The 19,560-nt window shown below is 36.2% G+C and overlaps 1 protein-coding gene across 1 annotated transcript in view; it reads right to left on the bottom strand.

The window, feature by feature from the left end:
- The window catches only part of LOC106875832 (TBC1 domain family member 31), a 46,936-nt gene that overhangs the window by 22,301 nt on the left and 5,075 nt on the right, over positions 1-19,560 (bottom strand). Inside the window, exons 2-8 of the mRNA XM_014924117.3 lie at positions 18,328-18,486; positions 11,083-11,198; positions 8,556-8,734; positions 5,507-5,655; positions 4,580-4,739; positions 3,687-3,887; positions 1,159-1,263 (exon numbers count right to left, since the gene is read on the bottom strand). Of these exons, the coding sequence (XP_014779603.1) occupies positions 1,159-1,263; positions 3,687-3,887; positions 4,580-4,739; positions 5,507-5,655; positions 8,556-8,734; positions 11,083-11,198; positions 18,328-18,486 (1,069 nt within the window). The remainder of the gene's footprint in view (positions 1-1,158; positions 1,264-3,686; positions 3,888-4,579; positions 4,740-5,506; positions 5,656-8,555; positions 8,735-11,082; positions 11,199-18,327; positions 18,487-19,560) is intronic.

Here is a 19,560-nt window from a genome sequence, read left to right as displayed (position 1 = left end):
TACTCACCATCAGTATAGAAGACAAGAAAGTCATACAGAAGTATTATCATAAAAGGCTGATGTTATAAAATGTGGAGAACGCATACAATATACAAGGGCTACTTCATGCTCACCCTATAAAGGACAGGCAATTTAAGTTGACAGTAGCATGTTAGATAAAGCAATTAAGGGCATGAAAAGAGGGGAAGCTGTGGGTCTAGATAGTTGTAAAGATGCTCAAAATATTTCATGAGGTAGGATACATGATTAGCATCTGGATAATTAGTCAAACTGTACAGGAAGGTGTTATACCCAATGACTGATGCAGTAGTGCCATTGTAAACTGCTACAAAGGCAAAGGAGATAATGCCTTAGAGAGATGAAATTATTAAGGAATCAAACAACTGGATCAAGTTATGAAGGTCACAGAGAGCTTTTGTTACCCAGGAGATATAATTAGCAAGGAAAGTAGTTGCTCCAAAAATATAATAACTATGGTAAGAATACAACAAAATTTTAGAGGGCCACTACTGCTGTTGCTAGTAACAAAGATAATTTCCCTCAGAGTAAAGAGTAGATTGTATGATGCTTGTTTTAGAACGGCAATGCTCATGGTAGTGAGACATGGGCTTTGAATGCAGAGGACTTGAGAAGGCTGGAAAGAAAGGAAACTTATATGTTTTGTTGAATCATCAGTACATATTGTAAAGCTGAGTTTTTGAGTGTGTGTGTGTGTGTGTGTTGCATCTATAGAAATCCACACCTTACAAGAGAGCAATTTGGGAGTTGCACCAATGGATTCCTCATGGTCGAAAATGCCCGGAATCGGCCATTTGTTTTTCTTTTTGTTACTTCCTAACACATGAATTTTTGCATTAAAAATAATTTTAAACCATAATTTCTAACAATTTTCAAGTCGGAGCCATCTGCAAACATGAGTTAAGTCCCTTTCTAGTGTACAATAAGCTACAAGCCATGATGCTGTTGTTATTTCTCTGGTCAGCAAATTTTTCACAGTATAATGGATTTGAAGACATGTGTAATAAGAACCCTTTCATTAATTTCTACTTCTGTGAACCTGTACCCAAAAATCACTCATTATATTTTTAAACAATGAAACATTCAACTTGCTGTGTAATTGAAAGTGAAATATTCTTTAGAAGCCTTTACAGAACTCACCTCTGAAGAATCAGAAGATGGCTTATCACTACTTTTATAGCTGCTTTTGATGAATTCCTCAAAAGATTTTGTTTTTCTGACTGCTTTTACAACAGGTGGAGGAGGCTAGAAAATGATTAAAGAATAGTTAAGATTAGCAGTAAAGTTAAATACAAGTCCACCAATTACACTAATCAAAGCAAACTTCAGTACTATGAAAAGGAAAAGACAGATTCTGGAAGATAGAAATAAACACAATAAAGCAGTCCTACAGGAGTATTTTATCTTTTAGCTTTTACTTATTTCAGTCATTACCCAGTGGCCATGCTGGGGCACCACCTCGAAGAATTTTAGTTGAACCAATTGACCCCAATACATTTACTTTTTTGAGCTTGGTACTTATTCTATCAGTCTCTATTGCCAAACTGCTCAAGGAAATAAACACACCGCTTGTCAAGTGGTGGAGGGGGAGAAACACAGACAGAAACAGAAACACACACACACACACACACACAAAATGGGCTTTTATCAGTTTACGCCAACCAAATCCACTCACAAGGCTTTGGTCAGCCCAAGCCTATAAAAGAAGACATTTGTCCAAGGTGCCATGCTGTGGGACTGAACCTGGAATCACATGGTCAGAAAGTAAACTTCTGACAACACAGCCACTCCTGCACCTATGAAGTGCTATAACAAACCATTATCATCATTATTATTTAGGTGGTGAGTTGGCAGAATTGTTAGTACATAATACAAAATGCTTAGCAGCTTTTCTTCTGGCACTTTATATTTTGAGATCAAATCCTACCGTAGTCAACTTTGCTTTTCATCTTTACAGGGTCAATAAAATAAGGCACCAGAGAAATACTAGGACTAATGTAATCAACTAACCCCATCACCCTAAAATTACTAGACTTGTGCCAAAATTAGAAAAAAATATTATTATTATTATTATTTCTCACATACAGAGCAGTGGGTTGGCAGAATAGTTAAATCATCAGACAAAATGCCTTGCTGTATTTGCTGTGGCTCTTTACATTGTGAAATAAAATCCTGCTGAGGTCAACTTTGCCCTTCATCAAGCATTGGAGTCAATGTGGTTCATCAAAATCCTTCTACCTTGGCCTCAAAACTACTGGCCTTGTATCTGAGTTAGAAACAATTATTTCACACATATGAGCACATGTCCGTGTAATTAAAAAAGTTTGTTTCAAAATCACTTCATTCCAGAATGGATCTCACAGAACAAAATCTTGAACAGGTGTCTCTATCATAGATTCAAGTTAAAACAAGCCTTACAAACCTACTCAAAATTGGATATATGGAAATTGTGTGGAAGCTTGTTGGACAGGGTGTATTTTTAATTCATAGGCTTAGCTAAACTATACACAGTGTCATGCTGATTCTGCCTGAGCTTTATGTTTAGAGAATAAATGCCTGTGAAATACTCAGCCACCTAAACTATAAATCAATTAATTGGTGATCATGTTGACTGAAGTATAAGTGCATAGCTGTGTGAGTTAGACTCACTATAACATGCATGTGACAATGGGAGAACTTCAAAGTGGTTACTTAACTTACTAGAAACTGCAGCAAAATTACCCTTAAATCACACCCTACCATCTTAAATAAAGAAGGATATATTGAACAATGCAATCCTTAATATTAAAAGATGGAGTTGGGTCATGACTTAGGTGCATGTTACAATAAACACAGCTGCTGTAGCAAACAATTCTTGTCTGTCAATGATATAAGAGTGCTTTTATGCATCATGAGTCTTTATGAGAACAGTGCAATATTCTGTGTTCTAACACAACCTCCACATCAAATTGGAGATCAAGATTACCACTTGAGATTATCATATCCCTTGTTAAAGAGGATTGGCCTGCAAGAGTCCTGTGCTACTGCCACGTAAAAAACACTTGTGTTGGTGCCAGGCAAAAAGCACTCCTGCTGGTGCCAGGTAAAAAGAATTCGTGCTGGTGCCATGCAAAAAGCACTCATGCTGGTGCCAGGTAAAAAGCACATGTGTTAGTGCCAGGTGAAAAAAAAAACTCATGCAGGTGCCAGGTAAAATCACTAATGCTGGTGCTAGGTAAGAAGCACCCATGCTGGTGCCAGGAAAAAAAAAAAAGGTGCTGGTGCCAAGTGAAAAAAACTCATGCTGGTGCCAGGTAATGAGCACTCCTGCTAGTGCCAGGTAAAAAAAGCATTTGTGCTGGTGCCAGGTAACAAGACTTATGCTGGTACCACATAAAAGCGCTTGTGCTGGTGGCATGTTAAAAGCACTCGGCACACACTGAGAAATGGTAGGTTTTAGGAAGGGCGTCCAGTCAAAGAAACCAAGTCAAATCAAACTGGAATGTGGTGCAGCTCTGTGGCTTGCCAGTTCCGGTCAAAGTGACCAACCAATGCCAGCATGGAAAATAGACCTTAAAAGATGATGATGATGATAGTTAAGGCTGACATGGGATTAAGCAATAATCATCCCAAATTAGCAAATAGATATAAATGTAAATATCTTAGAAACTGGAATCCAAATAGCATACCTTATTCAGTTCTGAAGTGAGAGCTGGGAGACTGTAAATGTTCATATTACCAGAATCCATTAAACCAATTAAATGTTTCCCCATAAGACTACTTGAAATACTGTGTATTCGGTATTCGATGGTACCAATATCAAAGAGCAGTTTACATGAGTGAATATCCATGAATCTTGCAATACCATCTTGACACAAGGCACCAAGTATCTGAAAGAAAAAACAGAAAATTATAAATTATAGTTAGTGAATGATTACTATCAGTTCAGTTTTGATTTTGTTTTTGATGCTCTTGTAAGAGGAGAAAGGGAATGAGAAGTCAGGTGTATAGGATAGATGATGCAATAGAGTAATTAACAGTAACCCATGTGCTGCTCAGATAACTATCTAGATGCAATTGATAGTTGATGTTTAACATCTAGATCAGAGAACCTCAATGTGGTTGCTCAACCTGTTAAAAATAATAGCAAAATATCCTGCAACGCACACTTTACTGCCTTAAATAAAGGGTACACTGGATAATGCTGTACAAAACAAAACTCTACAAAGACAAGATAGGCATGGCTGGAATGCCTTTGATTATAGGTCAGCTTCATCAGTGTTGATTTAAGACTAGACAACTCAAGTATAAAGAAGTAGATTTAACAATGAAGAGAAGACAACATGTCTAAGCTACAATGGTGCACTGTGCACAGTTAACCATTGAATGTTGAACTGAGCAGTATGGGCCTCAACTAAGTAGAAATATGGTACATCCAGAACACTAGATCTGTGGGCCACACCGAGTAATTTGGCCTCTTATTTGCATACTGTGGGCCTGCCTTATCAGAAGGAACTTAGGGTTACACAATACTACAACAAAAACAACATGACTTTAATCTTCAGAAAGAATTTGTTCTTACCTTATTTGATCCTTTATCAAAACTGTCTGAGAGAAAAACAAGCTGTTTCACAATGGTAACTTTGCCGGGCAGCTCTATCACCCGAAATAAGGTGTGTGTGTCCAAGGCAAACAGGCTTATAAATCTCGAGTGGCCTGCAGCGGCCAGTGTACGACCGCTCCTGGAGAAGTGTAAAGAAATAGTGAGCTATTATATTTAAAGAAAATAAACATTTTTCCTGATTTGTTATACAAGCATTCAAGTCTCACTGTCATACAAGAATAAATGTGCGGTTGAAATGTTCATTCATTATTTAAGGTGGTGAGCTGGAGAAATTGTTAGCATGTCAGACAAAATGTTTAGCAGCATTTCTTCTGCCACTTTACAATCTGAATTAAAATCCTACCGAGGTTAACTTAGCCTTTCATCTTTTTCGATTTGATAAAACAAAGTACCACTTCAATATTGGGGTTGATGTAATCAGCTTCATAAAATTTCAGGCCTTCTGCTTATATTAGAATAGATTATTCAAGGGGATAGCTGGTAGAATTGTAAACATATGAAGAAAAATGCTTAGCAACATTTTTGCTGGCTCTTATATTCTGAGTTCAAATCCTGCCATGGTCAACATTGCCGTTCATCCTTTTGGAGTTAATAAAATAAAATGACAGAGAAGTACTGGGGTCAATGTAATTAACTAACTTCTTCCCACTAAAATTGTTAGTCTTGTGACAAAATTAGAAAAAAATTTTCAAGAATACTAATTGTGTTAAGTGGGAATTAAAATTAGATTGTAACCTCAGTTTGTCTAGAATTTGCCCAAAGTGCCACAAAATAGGACTGAACCCAAAACTACATGACTGGAAAGCAAGATTTTTAACCACACAGCCACTCCTGAACCTATGATATTCAAAATGACTTCTTTTTGCAAAATTAACAGTTTCTTACCGTGTGGAAGCAAGTGTTTTGTATTTTGTCTTTTTACCAGATGGAATCGGCAGTTCAAATTTGCAACTAAGTGTTTCTAGATCCCAACCAAATATTGAATCATCTTTGAAACAGGTAATGATAATATTACTCAAAGGGAGAAAGAATACCTGAAAGAAAAATTAAGTATTAAATGAAAGACAATTAAAAGAATGTGTAAGAAAGTATTATGTTTTAGGATATTTTTTGCAAATAAACCAACATATAAATTATCAACATCATCATGATCCTCATCATTTAATGTCCATTCTCTAAGAGCTGGCAAGCCAGAGGGCTATGCCAAGTTCTATTATCAGTTTTGGCAAAGTTTCTACAGCTGGATGCCCTTCCTAACACCAACCACTTTACAGAGTACACTGGGTGTTTTTCAGATGACACCAATACTGATATTAAATAAAATGCTAAACACTTATGGTATGCAAATTAGTAGCTCCAGCATTCTGTAACTATCGGATGTGTGGAGTATGTAAACAGATTGACTGCTTGTTCCTCTGAAATTGATGAGAACCCAATAAGATTCAAAAATTAATTAAGGCTGTTCATCATTTCTTTTCAATCTACAGAAAGCTGTCTAAATTTACCCTTATATATATATATATATATAAAAGGCAAGCAGAGTTAGCAATTGGAATAACTCTCTAAGGGATAAGAATATCCATTCTTACTACTGGTATCCTACAGTCACATAGATTGGGCTGTGGTGGGGAATTACTTTCTGGTGGAATAATGCTAAGTCGATTAAGATTAATAGGGTTATTATGGTTCCGAGTGTTCCCTTTACTAAATTTGGAGTGGTTATGGGGTTTATTATTTTTATTCTTACTATTACTGATATTGTTATTGTTGCTTCTATCTAAATAGAAAATGTCTAGTTTTTTATTATTTAGAGAGGAAATGATGCTGGCTAAGCTAAGCATGAGACTATAACCTATCTTTATTACTTTAGTATTAATAAGTTTCGAATACCTGCTATTCTTATCAAAGTGTTTATTTATAGTGTTAAATATTAGCTTAGCTAAGTCGGTCTTTATTAGCATTGCATATGGGAGTATGAGCCAGTTAATGTCTCTCGCTTTACCGGTTATCTTACTGAAGACACATGTTTATAGCTGTTAGAGAGATATGTGTGGTGTATATGTTTATTACCATTAGTTTTATTATCTAGGTTATGTGCATTAATACTGCCATTAGTAGTGCTAGGACTCAGTTTCTGCAGATAATATTTTAAGTTATTACTGTTGTCTTTGTGATTAGTGGATTTATTGGCATCCTTCATACCTCGTCTAACTCACCTCGCTATTTTATTTATTGTATTTCTATTATTATTATAATAGTTCTTCTAAGTGTTGCTATTATTTATACACCTTAGTGCCCCTAAAATAAGAGATAACCCACAAATTATTTCTCTAAATTATTTGCTAGTTTACTCTTTTGCGCATTGACTTCAGGCTTCACACTGCAAAATAGTACGATTCTAATATATTGAGCCTTCTGGCCTTATCTCAAGGCCCTGTTCTTTCCTTTTCCCCTCTTTCCTTCTTTTATTTTATGTATTTGTTTTCACTCTGATGAAGCTCCATGTACCAGACTGAATTGCTGTAAAGATGATGAATATTATTTTTGGAATTTTCTTTGTAGGTACCGACTAACATTGGCAGCTGAAACGGCCATAAGAAATGCTAAGATTTGTATTAAAAAATAATTAGCTGATATTGGTCAATCTGTTGTTGATCAAAAGTTTCCTCCATTTTCAGCTTATTTTAAATTTATATCATCATCATCATCATCATCGTTTAACGTCCGCTTTCCATGCTAGCATGGGTTGGACGATTTGACTGAGGACTGGTGAAACAGGATGGCAACACCAGGCTCCAGTCTGATTTGGCAGAGTTTCTACAGCTGGATGCCCTTCCTAACGCCAACCACTCAGAGAGTGTAGTGGGTGCTTTTACATGTCACCCGCACGAAAACGGCCACGCTCGAAATGGTGTCTTTTATGTGCCACCCGCACAAGCCAGTCCAGGGGCGCTGGCAACGATCTCGCTCGAAAATTCTACAGGAGCCAGTCAGGCGGTACTGGCAACGGCCACGCTCAAAATGGTGCATCTCATGTGCCACCCGCACAAGAACCAGTCCGGGGGCACTGGCAACGATCTTACTTGGCTTGCCGGGTCTTCTCACCCACAGCACATTTCCAAAGGTCTCGGTCTGTAGTCATCGCCTCGGTGAGGCCCAATGTACGAAGGTCTTGCCTCACCACCTCAGCCCAGGTCTTCCTGGGCCTACCTCTTCCACGGGTTCCCTCAACTGTTAGGGTGTGGCACTTTTTCACGCAGCTATCCTCCTCCATTCTCACCACATGTCCGTACCAGCGCAATCGTCTCTCTTGCACGCCACAACTGATGCTTCTAATGTTCAGCTTTTATATATATATATATATATATGTATATCATCATCATCATCCTTGTTTAACGTCTGTTTTCCATGTTGGCATGGGTTGGACAGTTTGACTGAGAGCTGGCAAGCAAGAAGGCTGCACCAGTCTCCAAGCTGATTTGGCAAGTTTCTACAGCTGGATGCCCTTTCTAACGCCAACTACTCCAAGAGTGCAGTGGGTGCTTTTATGTGCCACCAGCACGAGGGCCAGTCAGGCGGTACTGGCATTGGCCATGCTCAAATGGTGCTTTTTACGTGCTACCTGCATAGGAGCCAGTCTGGCAATGACCATGCTCAAGTGGTGCTTTTTGATGTGCCACCAGCACAGGAACCAGTCAGCGGCCCTGGCAACGATCACGCTCAAATGGTGCTTTTAACGTTCCACATGCACTAGCATGGCTGTGTGGCAAATAAGCTCACATTGCAACTATGAGGTTATTTTAAGGTCCAGTTAAATTGTCAAAGATGTTAGCATGCCACTCCCACACTAGTCTTTAAAACTCCACTTTTACAAAAGAAAATGAATATATTTCAAGAATACAGTAAATTAAAATTACATAAAATTTATATCTACCTCTGTTATGCAGATGTTTTCGTTGATACTTAATTTCTTCAGTTGCTGAAACTTTTCAAGATTCCAAAGAAGAGCATCATCAACAGATACAGTGATGGCAAACTTTCCACTGGCATGAACTGAGATATTATTTATAGCAGTCTGATGACCTTTCATCTCTGCAACCAGTTCTTTTGTTTCTAAACAGAAATTAGAATGAGATTAATTTTGTGGATGATTAATATTATCTTTAGAAATAAAATAATAATCTTAAATCCAAAGTAGTTAGTTGTAAAATCTCAAGAAGAGATTAAAGTAGTAACTATACTAACAGGTAAAGTTAATCGCCACATCAATAGACTGTTTAATGTTACTATTAGTTTAACCTCAGGCAGATCTTCTGCCAGAAGGCTATAGGTGCAGCACTGCACCCTGTACATACATACATACATACATACATACACACACACACACACACACACATATATATATATATATATCATCATCATCATCATCATCGTTTAACGTCCGCTTTCCATGCTAGCATGGGTTGGACGATTTGACTGAGGACTGGTGAAACCTGATGGCAACACCAGGCTCCAATCTAATTTGGCAGAGTTTCTACAGCTGGGTGCCCTTCCTAACGCCATAGCAAGGGAGCAAACTGCTACCATCCTCCAGCAGATGATAGGATTGTGAGATTGATTCGGTTTTGAACTAGTTTTCATCTTCGGTCACAAACACCTGGTCACCAGAATCTGCTCCAGCAAGCAATAAATAGTAAACAGAGTGACCATCAGTCACTGATTTGCAGCAAACAAAATAGCTAGTTGTTAAATCTCAAGAAGAGATTAGAGCAGTAACTATACTAACAAGTAAAGCTAATCACCACATTAATATGGGTGTTAATATGTGGTGATTAACTTTACTTATTTTAAATCCATTACATGCAAAGAAGTGGCATATCCATAAGAGATATTATCTCTGGATGATAACTGAAGTTAATTTGCCTTCTAGTGGTGTATTTACATTAAGTATGATACATAGATGTCTATTCTAATTATTTTAAATATTTCAAGTTGTATTACATTGCAATTGGTTTGATCTCTGATCACCATCAAGTGTCTTATTCCTGGATGTGTAGATAACACTGGACTGTTACTAGAAGTTAATGCTCATATATGCTACTTACTCTGTACATATCCAGGATTAAGACACCTAAAGGTAATCAGATAAGAAACAATTAAAAACAATGATAAAAGTAAATATCAAAAGCTGTTTCATCCTTAGAAATTAACAATAAATCATCTGAAACATCTAGACATTTTATACAAATGAAAATTTGTTTGGAGAGAAATCTTAAATTTTTAGATAAAAACAACAGCACTTTAGACACCACTGCTGCCTTCTGCTTTCCAGGCTGACATGGGTTGGATGGTTCAGAGGATCTGATCAGATTATGCTTCAAGGTGTCAGTTTTGGCATGGCTTCTATGGCTGGATACCTTCCATATGCCAAACACTTTACAGAGTAAACTGGATGCATGTTTTCATTGCAGCGGTACTATAGAGGTTGTCTTATCTTACCCTCTTGGTAAAACTGAAAATTTCTCTCACCTCTGTATAGTTCCAATATACATAACGCTCTATTGACTTCTATCTAGCAAGCAGATGTATTCAAGTGATCCTTCTCAATTATTTCAGTCTATTTCACGTTTTCTACATTATTTCTTTACACATGAATACAATATATACTAAACAGCATCTTTTTAATCAACAACTTAAAATGATGTGTAATACACCCTACTTCAGTAACACCAGTTCTTCACTGCTATCTACAATTTACCAACCGAGAGCACATTTCCATCCAGCAACAAGTATTTATAGAACTAGATACTTAATATCATGATGCTAACATATCTTATATTTTATGATTCCCTATCCGCACAAATATTTCGTGTAAGAATCATTATAAGAACCTACCAAATCCTATAAAAAGATCACTAATGAAATAATATTATTAATGATCGTAACATTTTTTTATGGTTTGGTAAGAAGGAAGGGGACCTGCCTATGGTTTCTGCAGATCTTCTGCCACTGGTAAGATTGATACAATTTATGTTCAGCTTGAACATCTAGAAATCATCATTTGCAGGATAAGTATGTACCAAAATGGGATCAATGTCCTATGGATGAAGGGTAGAACATAGCTATTAGTGTGTGGACTGAGTGTGGCGTGGGAGAAGACACAGCATAAGTAAGGAAAGGAGAAATTGGTGTGTGAAAAGGGTTTGGGTAAAGACATATTGCAATTAGCTGGCTTTGATGTGTAGACCCCATGGTAATAGCAGGAGAAAAAGCACAATAAGGAGGCAATGCATCTGTGGTTTAGAGGATAAAGTGTATTGGCAAGTGACCATATTGGTAGGATTTATAAAATGAAAGTTATCAAGACCTGAAAATGTAATTTTCAACAGTAAAAGAGAGTAATTTAATTAAACATGAATCTTAGCATTACTTCAGAAAAACCAAAAGACATTTTACTTTACCTGTATCATAACAGTGCAAGGAATAGTTGGCCATGGCAATAAGAAACTCTGATTTTTTCTTTAAAGTATAGGCAAGAGCTGTTGGTGGGATTTTTGCCTTTTTCACCAATGTGAACCTGATAAAGCAATAAAAACAAACATTAATGAATATAACAACAACAACAACAACAACAACAATATGATAAAAATATTCAGACAAATACATAAAAAAAACACCAGGACTAACAAATATATATAACATACAGAAAATAGCACTACTAGGCACTGCACACATCCTACATAAAACACTTTCAATACAGTAACCATAAGAGCATCACAACAAACCACAGCACATACCCAAGGCACACACAGTTGCACTCGATAGTTCAGTGAAAGCACATGATAAAAATAAGACTACTGAATGATAATAATAATAATAATAATAATAATAATAATAATAATAATAATAATAATAATAATAATAATGGTTTCAAATTTTGGCGCAAGGGCAGCAAGTTCAAAACAGTGGGTAAATCAATAACATTGACCACAGTGCTCAGCTGGTACTTATTTTATCGACCTCAAAAGAATGACAGTAAAGTCAGTCTCAGTGGAATTTGAACTCAAAACATAAAAGACAGACAAAACGCCACAAAGCATCTTGCCTGATGTTCTAACACTTCTGCCAGCTCACTGAAGGTGTGTTTCTGCCAATGTTCATATAAGTGATATCAATCATTATATATAATTCAAACATTGATTTTCTTCATACATTTCACTTTCACTTGATATATCTTTTTCCAAGACTTTAGGGTTTTATTTCATTTGGATACCGTTCTATACTTCTCATTTATTTGGTTTCTGATTTTTTCTTTCCTTTACCCCTCCTCTTTCTATAGGCTACCTTTGACGCTATATCCTCCAACGTTTTTTCTTTAAAAAACTTAATAGCGTTCAGTTCATCACTTTACATATCCCTCATATTCTGTTAAAATGTCTTATTGACGAGTTTTATTTCTTCATTTCCCTGAAGAGAAGATTACATTGTTTTACAACATTTAATTCTTTTGGAATAATACCAATGATATCATTGAAACATGTGTCGGAAGTAAAAGAATTTGAATAACACCTGCGTTTGACTCCATTTATTTATTTATATATTTTATACAAAATATTTCAAGTAAAACCGGAGTTTCTACCTTTAAAAACAAGGTGTTACGCCCTTATTACTTGTGTGATTTTTTGCTACCCTGGTAACTATTTTTTTTTTTTTTCCATCTTAATTGTAAACAAGGGAAAAATACACACACATCTATTTATATATACATATATATATATATACATATATATATATGTATATATATATATTCATATATATATATATATAAAAATATTTATATTGCCAGCTGAGTGGACTGGAGCAACGTGAAATAAAGCGTCTTGCTCAAGGACACAACGTGTCCTTGAACTCACGACCTTATGATTGTGAGCCAAATGCCCTAATCACTAAGCCACGCGCCTTCACTATATATATATATATATATATATATATATATATATATATAGGGAGAATTCACAAAAAAACAAAAGACAAAGATAGGTGGTGTAAAAAACAAACAGATGTATTAATATAATGCTCGGGAATTGAAAAAGTCTTTAATGTTTCGAGGCTACACTCTTACACAGAAAGAAACGAGGAGACAAGAAAAGATGTGTGTAGTAGCTAGCGATCTATCATGCCAAAAATACACACACATATATATATACAATATATATACACATATATGCACACACATATATACATGCATATATATACACATATATATATACACATGCATTTATATATATATATACACACACACACATATATATATATATATATATATATATATATATATATATATATATATACACACACATACAGATATACATATATATATACATATATATACATATACATATATACATACATATACATATATATACATATATAAATATATATATATAAATAGTAAAAAATGGGACAACAATGCAAAACATCCAGACAGTTAGGTGATACAAGAAAGGGACAACAAAACATCCAAATAGATGATACAAGGAAACAAGGACAAGTCATTCGGAGTTTTCTTTCAACCGTCGAGATCCAGATTATCTTTGAAATTTCGGCTGGTTATACTCGATATTGCTCCAATCTGGCCAGTCCCAATACACACATACATATATTTACACACACACACATATATATATATATATACTATTATATTATTTTACATACAACTTGCACTGGGGGACATTCCCTTCATGAGATAAGAAGGGAGACTGGCAACCACAACAATTACTTTTGCAGGATACCTGCCTTTGTAATAGGGGCTCATGAGAACAATATTTATTTTTACAAGTTGATACATACACATATCATTGTCGTCATTGTCAGTAATTCTTATGCAACAGGCAGGAAAAATTGCCACATGTCTAATGGATTAGTTGATAAAACATTTAACTGTTTAAATTTTTCAATTATTAGACTCATACTGACTTTCACTTACAGGATCACTTGTTAATAAGCACAAATATGTGACAGAGAAAAGTTCACAGCTGTTTTTTGGAAGCTGTTGTTTACACAATCATTTCTTAAATTCTTTGATATAACTAACTTTATATTTTTAGATGGCTTTAATTGGAATGTAAAGTGCAATTGTTTAATTACAGTTTGGTCTGTCTATATAAATTCAATAAGTAGTTATCTTATATGGAATGTCTATACTGGAATGTGAAATTCTATTTGAAGATAATTATCTTTGCAGCATGCCAATTTAGTAATTTGGGTTCAAGAACATTATATTTAATTTTACTAGTTTAATTCCTTTTCTCTTAATCTGATATGGCAAAGCATTCAAGAATATTTAAATTTCTTATATTTAGTTAGTAATAAAACATAAAATAAAATTTCTAAGAAAATGTAGCACTAAGGTTTCAAGATACAACTCACAGATACTCTGGAACACTTCAACAGTGATGTTTCTGGGCTTATAAGGAATTTGGGGTCTTTCAGCATCAGATCCCTTAGCTTAGTTGAGCCAGCTGAGGTCAATGACATCTTGGCTTGCATCCCAGTAGCAACACACCATAAGATGTGTGCTACCCCTATCTTTGCTGCATGTAACACAAAAACAAATGCAGAAATATTTTATGTTAAGTAATGTTTATTGTTACTTCGACATGTCTGCTCCATTGGAACCGATGTTACTACTGTTTTTAACCCCAGGAGAATGCTTCCTCCAGCTTGTTATCGATGCAATCTGATTGTATCAATAACCAGCTGGAGGAGGCATTCTCCTGGGGTTAAAAACAGTAGTAATGTTGGTTCCTGTGGGACAGCCATGTTGACATGGCGATAAACATTACTTCTCAGTATAGTCTACTTTCATCTCTTATAGAGATTTGCTAACTAGCTAATTTGCTTATTCTTATGTAAATTGATCAAAAATAGCTAGAAAGAGCATGCCCCACTGGGTATATAATGTGGGCATGAATAGTGAAAGACAAGTGAGCTGAGAAAGAAGGCTGCACTGCAACAGGCGTGATGTATGTGGAGGATGACAGCTGCTATAAAGAAGTGCTGAGTGTTTGAAGTGGACAGAACCAGCATTCATGCCAAGTGGCTACTCATAGTGCTGGAGAGGACCTGTCCACAAATGCCAGCATGGCAAAATGGTCCTTAAAATGATAGTGGTCACTCTATCTCTCTTCTGTCATTAAGTCTGCGTAATGAAGGATGACATCAGATCTGTCATGAATCCCAACAACTCTTCTTTACTGCTTCTTCTTATCATTTTTCAATAACTGCAACTTCTGTTACCATCACGCATCTCTACTGCTATCCATCGATTGACCAATCTTGACACTTATTATTATCTTTCAACTCTCTACTTGCTCTCTCTCACACTATCATCTTCCTCTATCACTATTTGTTGATACACAGTCCTCTCACTCATTTCCATTGTCTCTCCTCTCATCATCCTGCTTCGTCCTATCAGTTTTTCTTCTCTCATCATGCTGTTTTACTATGTAATCTCCTTTACAAACAAACATTTAGTCACCTAGATAACATATCCATCATTTCTTCTTTTAAAAATCTCTTTGTTTCCTGTCATCACTCGCATACTCACTTTCTCTTCTGCCAAGCTCCTGGCAATCAGTTACTTTTCTATTCACTCTGTTGTCCATGTTTGGGGCTCTTTAATAATGCAATGGACAAGGCAAACTCTCTAGTGCTGGTGTTATAATAAAATGCACCCAATAAATTCTATAAAGTGGTTGGCAAATAAAGACAATGAAAGTTAAAGGAGGACTCTTTAGTTTTGCTGAGAACATGACAACCTTTCTAGAATCAACACCACAATTAAGAATCCAGTATACTATGTAAAGTGGTTGGTGTTAGGAATGGCTTGTAGCCATAGAAATCATGCCAAAATGAAACAAATGAGTGAAATGTGGTCCTCCAACCTGTCTGGGGGAAGCAGTAACTCCAAATAAGATCTGACTTGGATCATGAAGGCTGCTCAATCTATACCAGCTTGGAAACTGAACATTCTATGGATGGTGAAGGTGGACAAATTTAGAATTTCAGGAAGTGACTTACTTTAATTCAACTCTAAATATTTAGGATATTTTTATTATAATTACATGATTTATCATAATAAAAGGATGGATCCTATTTTGTACAATTGACTTCATACCAATGTTAATTTCTTTCTTACAGGAAATCCAGTATGCTCAGTATTGTTGGCAGCATCATAATGTCCTAGGGCTGGTGTTCAGCAAGGTGACCCACACTGACTACTCTTTACTTTAGTTGTTGACAATATTACTTGCTCTGTTAGTTCCCTGTTCAATATCTGGCTCCTGGATGGTGTGACACTGGATGGGTGAGACTTGTCGAGGCAGTATTACGGCTGGATGCCCTTCTCTGATGTCGATTCTTACTTTTTTTTATAATTAAAGTCCTTTTTACTTTACTGATCTATGGACACTGAACAGATGAGCAGCAAGTCATAAACAAGCATCACCACTGCCCGAGAGGAATCAACATGAAGATGTGTTGAGGTACATATATTGACATATAAATAGCTTCCATATTCTCTGTTCATCAAATTCCACTTCACAGGTATTGGCTGACCTTGGACAATAGGAGAAATTTATATAAGGTGTCACACAGTGATATTGAACCTGAAACCACATGGAAGCAAAGAAAACTTTTTAACCATAAGCCATGCCTGCTCCAAGTTAGAAACAACAAATGTGAATTACAAGGAAAGTCAAATCTGAGGACAACATGTGTAGCATTTGATCTGTCCTGACTGATATACAACTGGCCCCAAAGACAATACCTATATTCTTGGCTCACCGATTCTTTCAAAAACCATCCAAAGATACCTGGAAGTCAAACAAAAGAACCCACAACAGTAACTAATAGAGAGCATCTGACTGATTCTCACCAAGTCCTCTTTCTGTTAAAGAACTGTTTTGCTCTTCCTAAATTCAACTGTGCAGCATACTGTGCTATCTCCATTCAGAATATCCCAAGAAACTCAATGCCATCATTTGTTTCTGTGCAGAATTTTCATGCAATATCACTTTTGACAACACTGAAGACAGCAAGAGAAATTTCCTGTGAAGTTCAGCTACTTTTTAGTTCAACAACCCACTGCATATTACTGATCCGTTTTCCTCTGTCACCTCCAACTGTGCACTTATCCATGAGATTTTTGTAGCCTTATGTAAGACTCTGAGTATGAGACAGTGCAAGCTATCTGATTCATGATGAGGTCAACATACCCTAGGGTACAGCCAAACAATGCAATATTAAATATAATTCCACTTGTATGAAAATTCACTCAACCTTTGACTAACACAGCTTCACTTGCCTCAGAACAGTTTTGCAACCAAGTAGTGGTGTGTAGCTCAATGTAACATACCTTTCATTAACCGACTTCTTTCATGGCAATGAGTCCATGTGTATCAAAGTTGGCCTGCACTGCAGACTATGCATGGTAAGCCATATAAATGATGGTGTGGAGACTGTCAACAAGTTTGGACTGTGTCTGCTGTCTTTACTCCACCATACTGCATTGAATGATATTAAAAGGTACCTTAAGGTGGTGAGCTGGCAGAGTCATTAGCATGCCAGGTAAAATGCTTAGCATTATTTTCAGCAGTTTGTCTGTCCTTACATTCTGAGTTCAAGTTCTGCCAAGGTCGAATTTACCTTTCATCATTTCGGCATTGATAAAATAAGTACCAGTTGAGCACTGGAATCAATGTAATTGACTTGCCCTAGGCCCCAAACTTACTGGCCTTGTGCCAAAATTTGAAATTGATATTAAAAGGTGCCGCAATGCTGTCAGTTTCCCATCATAACAGGAGCCTGTTCACCTCAAACACTTGAATGGTAGGCATCTAAAGAGGATACACTTTCCCTTTAAAGGGAAGAGGTGTATTTGTTCTCTGGGATACCATAGGTTATGATATATTCTCCAGTGCTAACCTTGTCACACCAGCTATTAATCCAGGAGCTGCACTAAACAAAGCAGAGGAGCAGAAGATAACTGAATATCAGTGATTAATGGATAGAATCTTTTTTGGCACCAATAGATGGAAAGACTTTGAGAGTTCTCAATCTTTCGACTGCCATTTTATTCCATCAAATTGGGATGAAAACATCATGCTTTAGAAAAGAACCCCATGAGATAAAGCAACTGATGAAGTGGTTTGTCATCTTATCTGTAGGACGTTGACAAGTTATTTAACAGAGAGTAGGGAGTGTCTTTGTTTTATTTTGTTATTGCTGTTTTTACAGTGTGCATGTTTTGAATAAATTTTACTAATTTATATAGTAAAAAGGAAAATTGTTAATTACAGAAAACCCTTTTAAAATTAATTAGTCACAATTCCTAAAATGAATTAATTATAAACACACACACACAATCAAACGAAGGCCAGCAGACTGACACTCAAGTTAATGTCACTCCTCTTTTAGCAAAAGTTTAATAAACATGTACTCTACACAAAAGTATTGTGTAATCCTTTAGTTTAATGTTAATTGTTTTTATATGTAACTTGACATAAAAAAAAAACATTAATATATACCATCACCATTTTTTAAACATCTGTTCTCTATGTTGGCATGGGTTGGATGGGCACACACACACACACACACACATATATATATATATATATGAAAAAAAAAAAAGAAAAATATCTCACCAGTTTGTATTTAAGTTGAAAGCAAAAATATTTCCATGATGGTCAGCAGCAATAAACTGTTCTCCAGTACGGTCAAAAGATGCATAGAGGAAACGGATTGTCCGAGAAGGATAAGTGACTGAGCAATCTAAAACACTGTGACATACTTGAATAATTATTCTGCAATATTAGAAATGAGAGAAACATAGAGACATGAAGTACAAACGTGTGTGACTTCAGTTAATAACAGCGCAATATTAAAAAGTTTAATCTTTCTGATATCACCCCACCTGTGGCTGTCCATTTCTAAGATACATAAATTCTTGGTCATATTTAATTTAAATCTTTCTATTAAAGTTTTATATAGGAATTTTGTTAAGATATGTTTTAACCCTTTAGCATTTAAACTGGCCATATCCAACCCAAATATTCTACCTGCTTAATGTTCAAACAGGCCAGATCTGGCATGTCACACCTACACTACAATGTTATTCTAAGAACAAGCAATCACATCATCAAACTCTCAGAGCAACAAGGTAATGCATGAATGATTCAAAACAATATGAATAAATAAGCAATATAGTTTAGTGTCCAATGAAGGAAAGGTACGCATAAGTGGGCTGGCTACACCACTGGCAAAGGCCACGGCTTATTGTCTTACTGGGTCTTGTCATGCACAGCATATTTCCAAAGGTCTCGGTCACTAATCATTGCCTCGGTGAGGACTAATGTTCGAAGGTCGTGCTTCACCACCTCATCCCAGGTCTCTCTCTTTGCAGCCACATTTAGTGCAAGTGAACCATCATCCATGCAGACACATTTCTCTCCTATGACATCACGATTCTCTCTTACACACTGTCTTGCAACACGAAATACCTCAAGTCTTTGGTCCTCACGGCGCAAAACATTGGTAAATTTTTTCTTATCTCCTTTCCCTCTGGCTAAATAAACCTGTCTCTTAGCTACCCTTCTGGCCGTCTGATACAATTCCCTGCTACCACCGTTCTTCCAGTCCTTCCAACCCTGTTTCTTTTCTCTAATAGTCCTGTCAACAACATTGTTCCCCCACCACGTTATTTTGGGTTGAGAGGGAACTTTGCACCATCCACAGATCTGGTCAGTGGCCCTCAGCAGGCTGTCTCATAGAAACCTCCAGTTGTCTTCTACATCATGTGAAGCTATATCCTCTTCTATTTCGTCAAAGGTTTCGAGTAATATGTCTCTAAATCTCTGTTTATTCACAGGATCTTTAAG

This window comes from Octopus bimaculoides, chromosome 1 (assembly GCF_046866305.1).
Source record: "Octopus bimaculoides isolate indiv1 chromosome 1, ASM4686630v1, whole genome shotgun sequence".
In the NCBI taxonomy this organism is placed as follows: domain Eukaryota; kingdom Metazoa; phylum Mollusca; class Cephalopoda; order Octopoda; family Octopodidae; genus Octopus; species Octopus bimaculoides.
The sequence above is the reverse complement of the archived record's forward strand: the minus strand, read 5'-3'. Positions and strand labels throughout refer to the sequence as shown.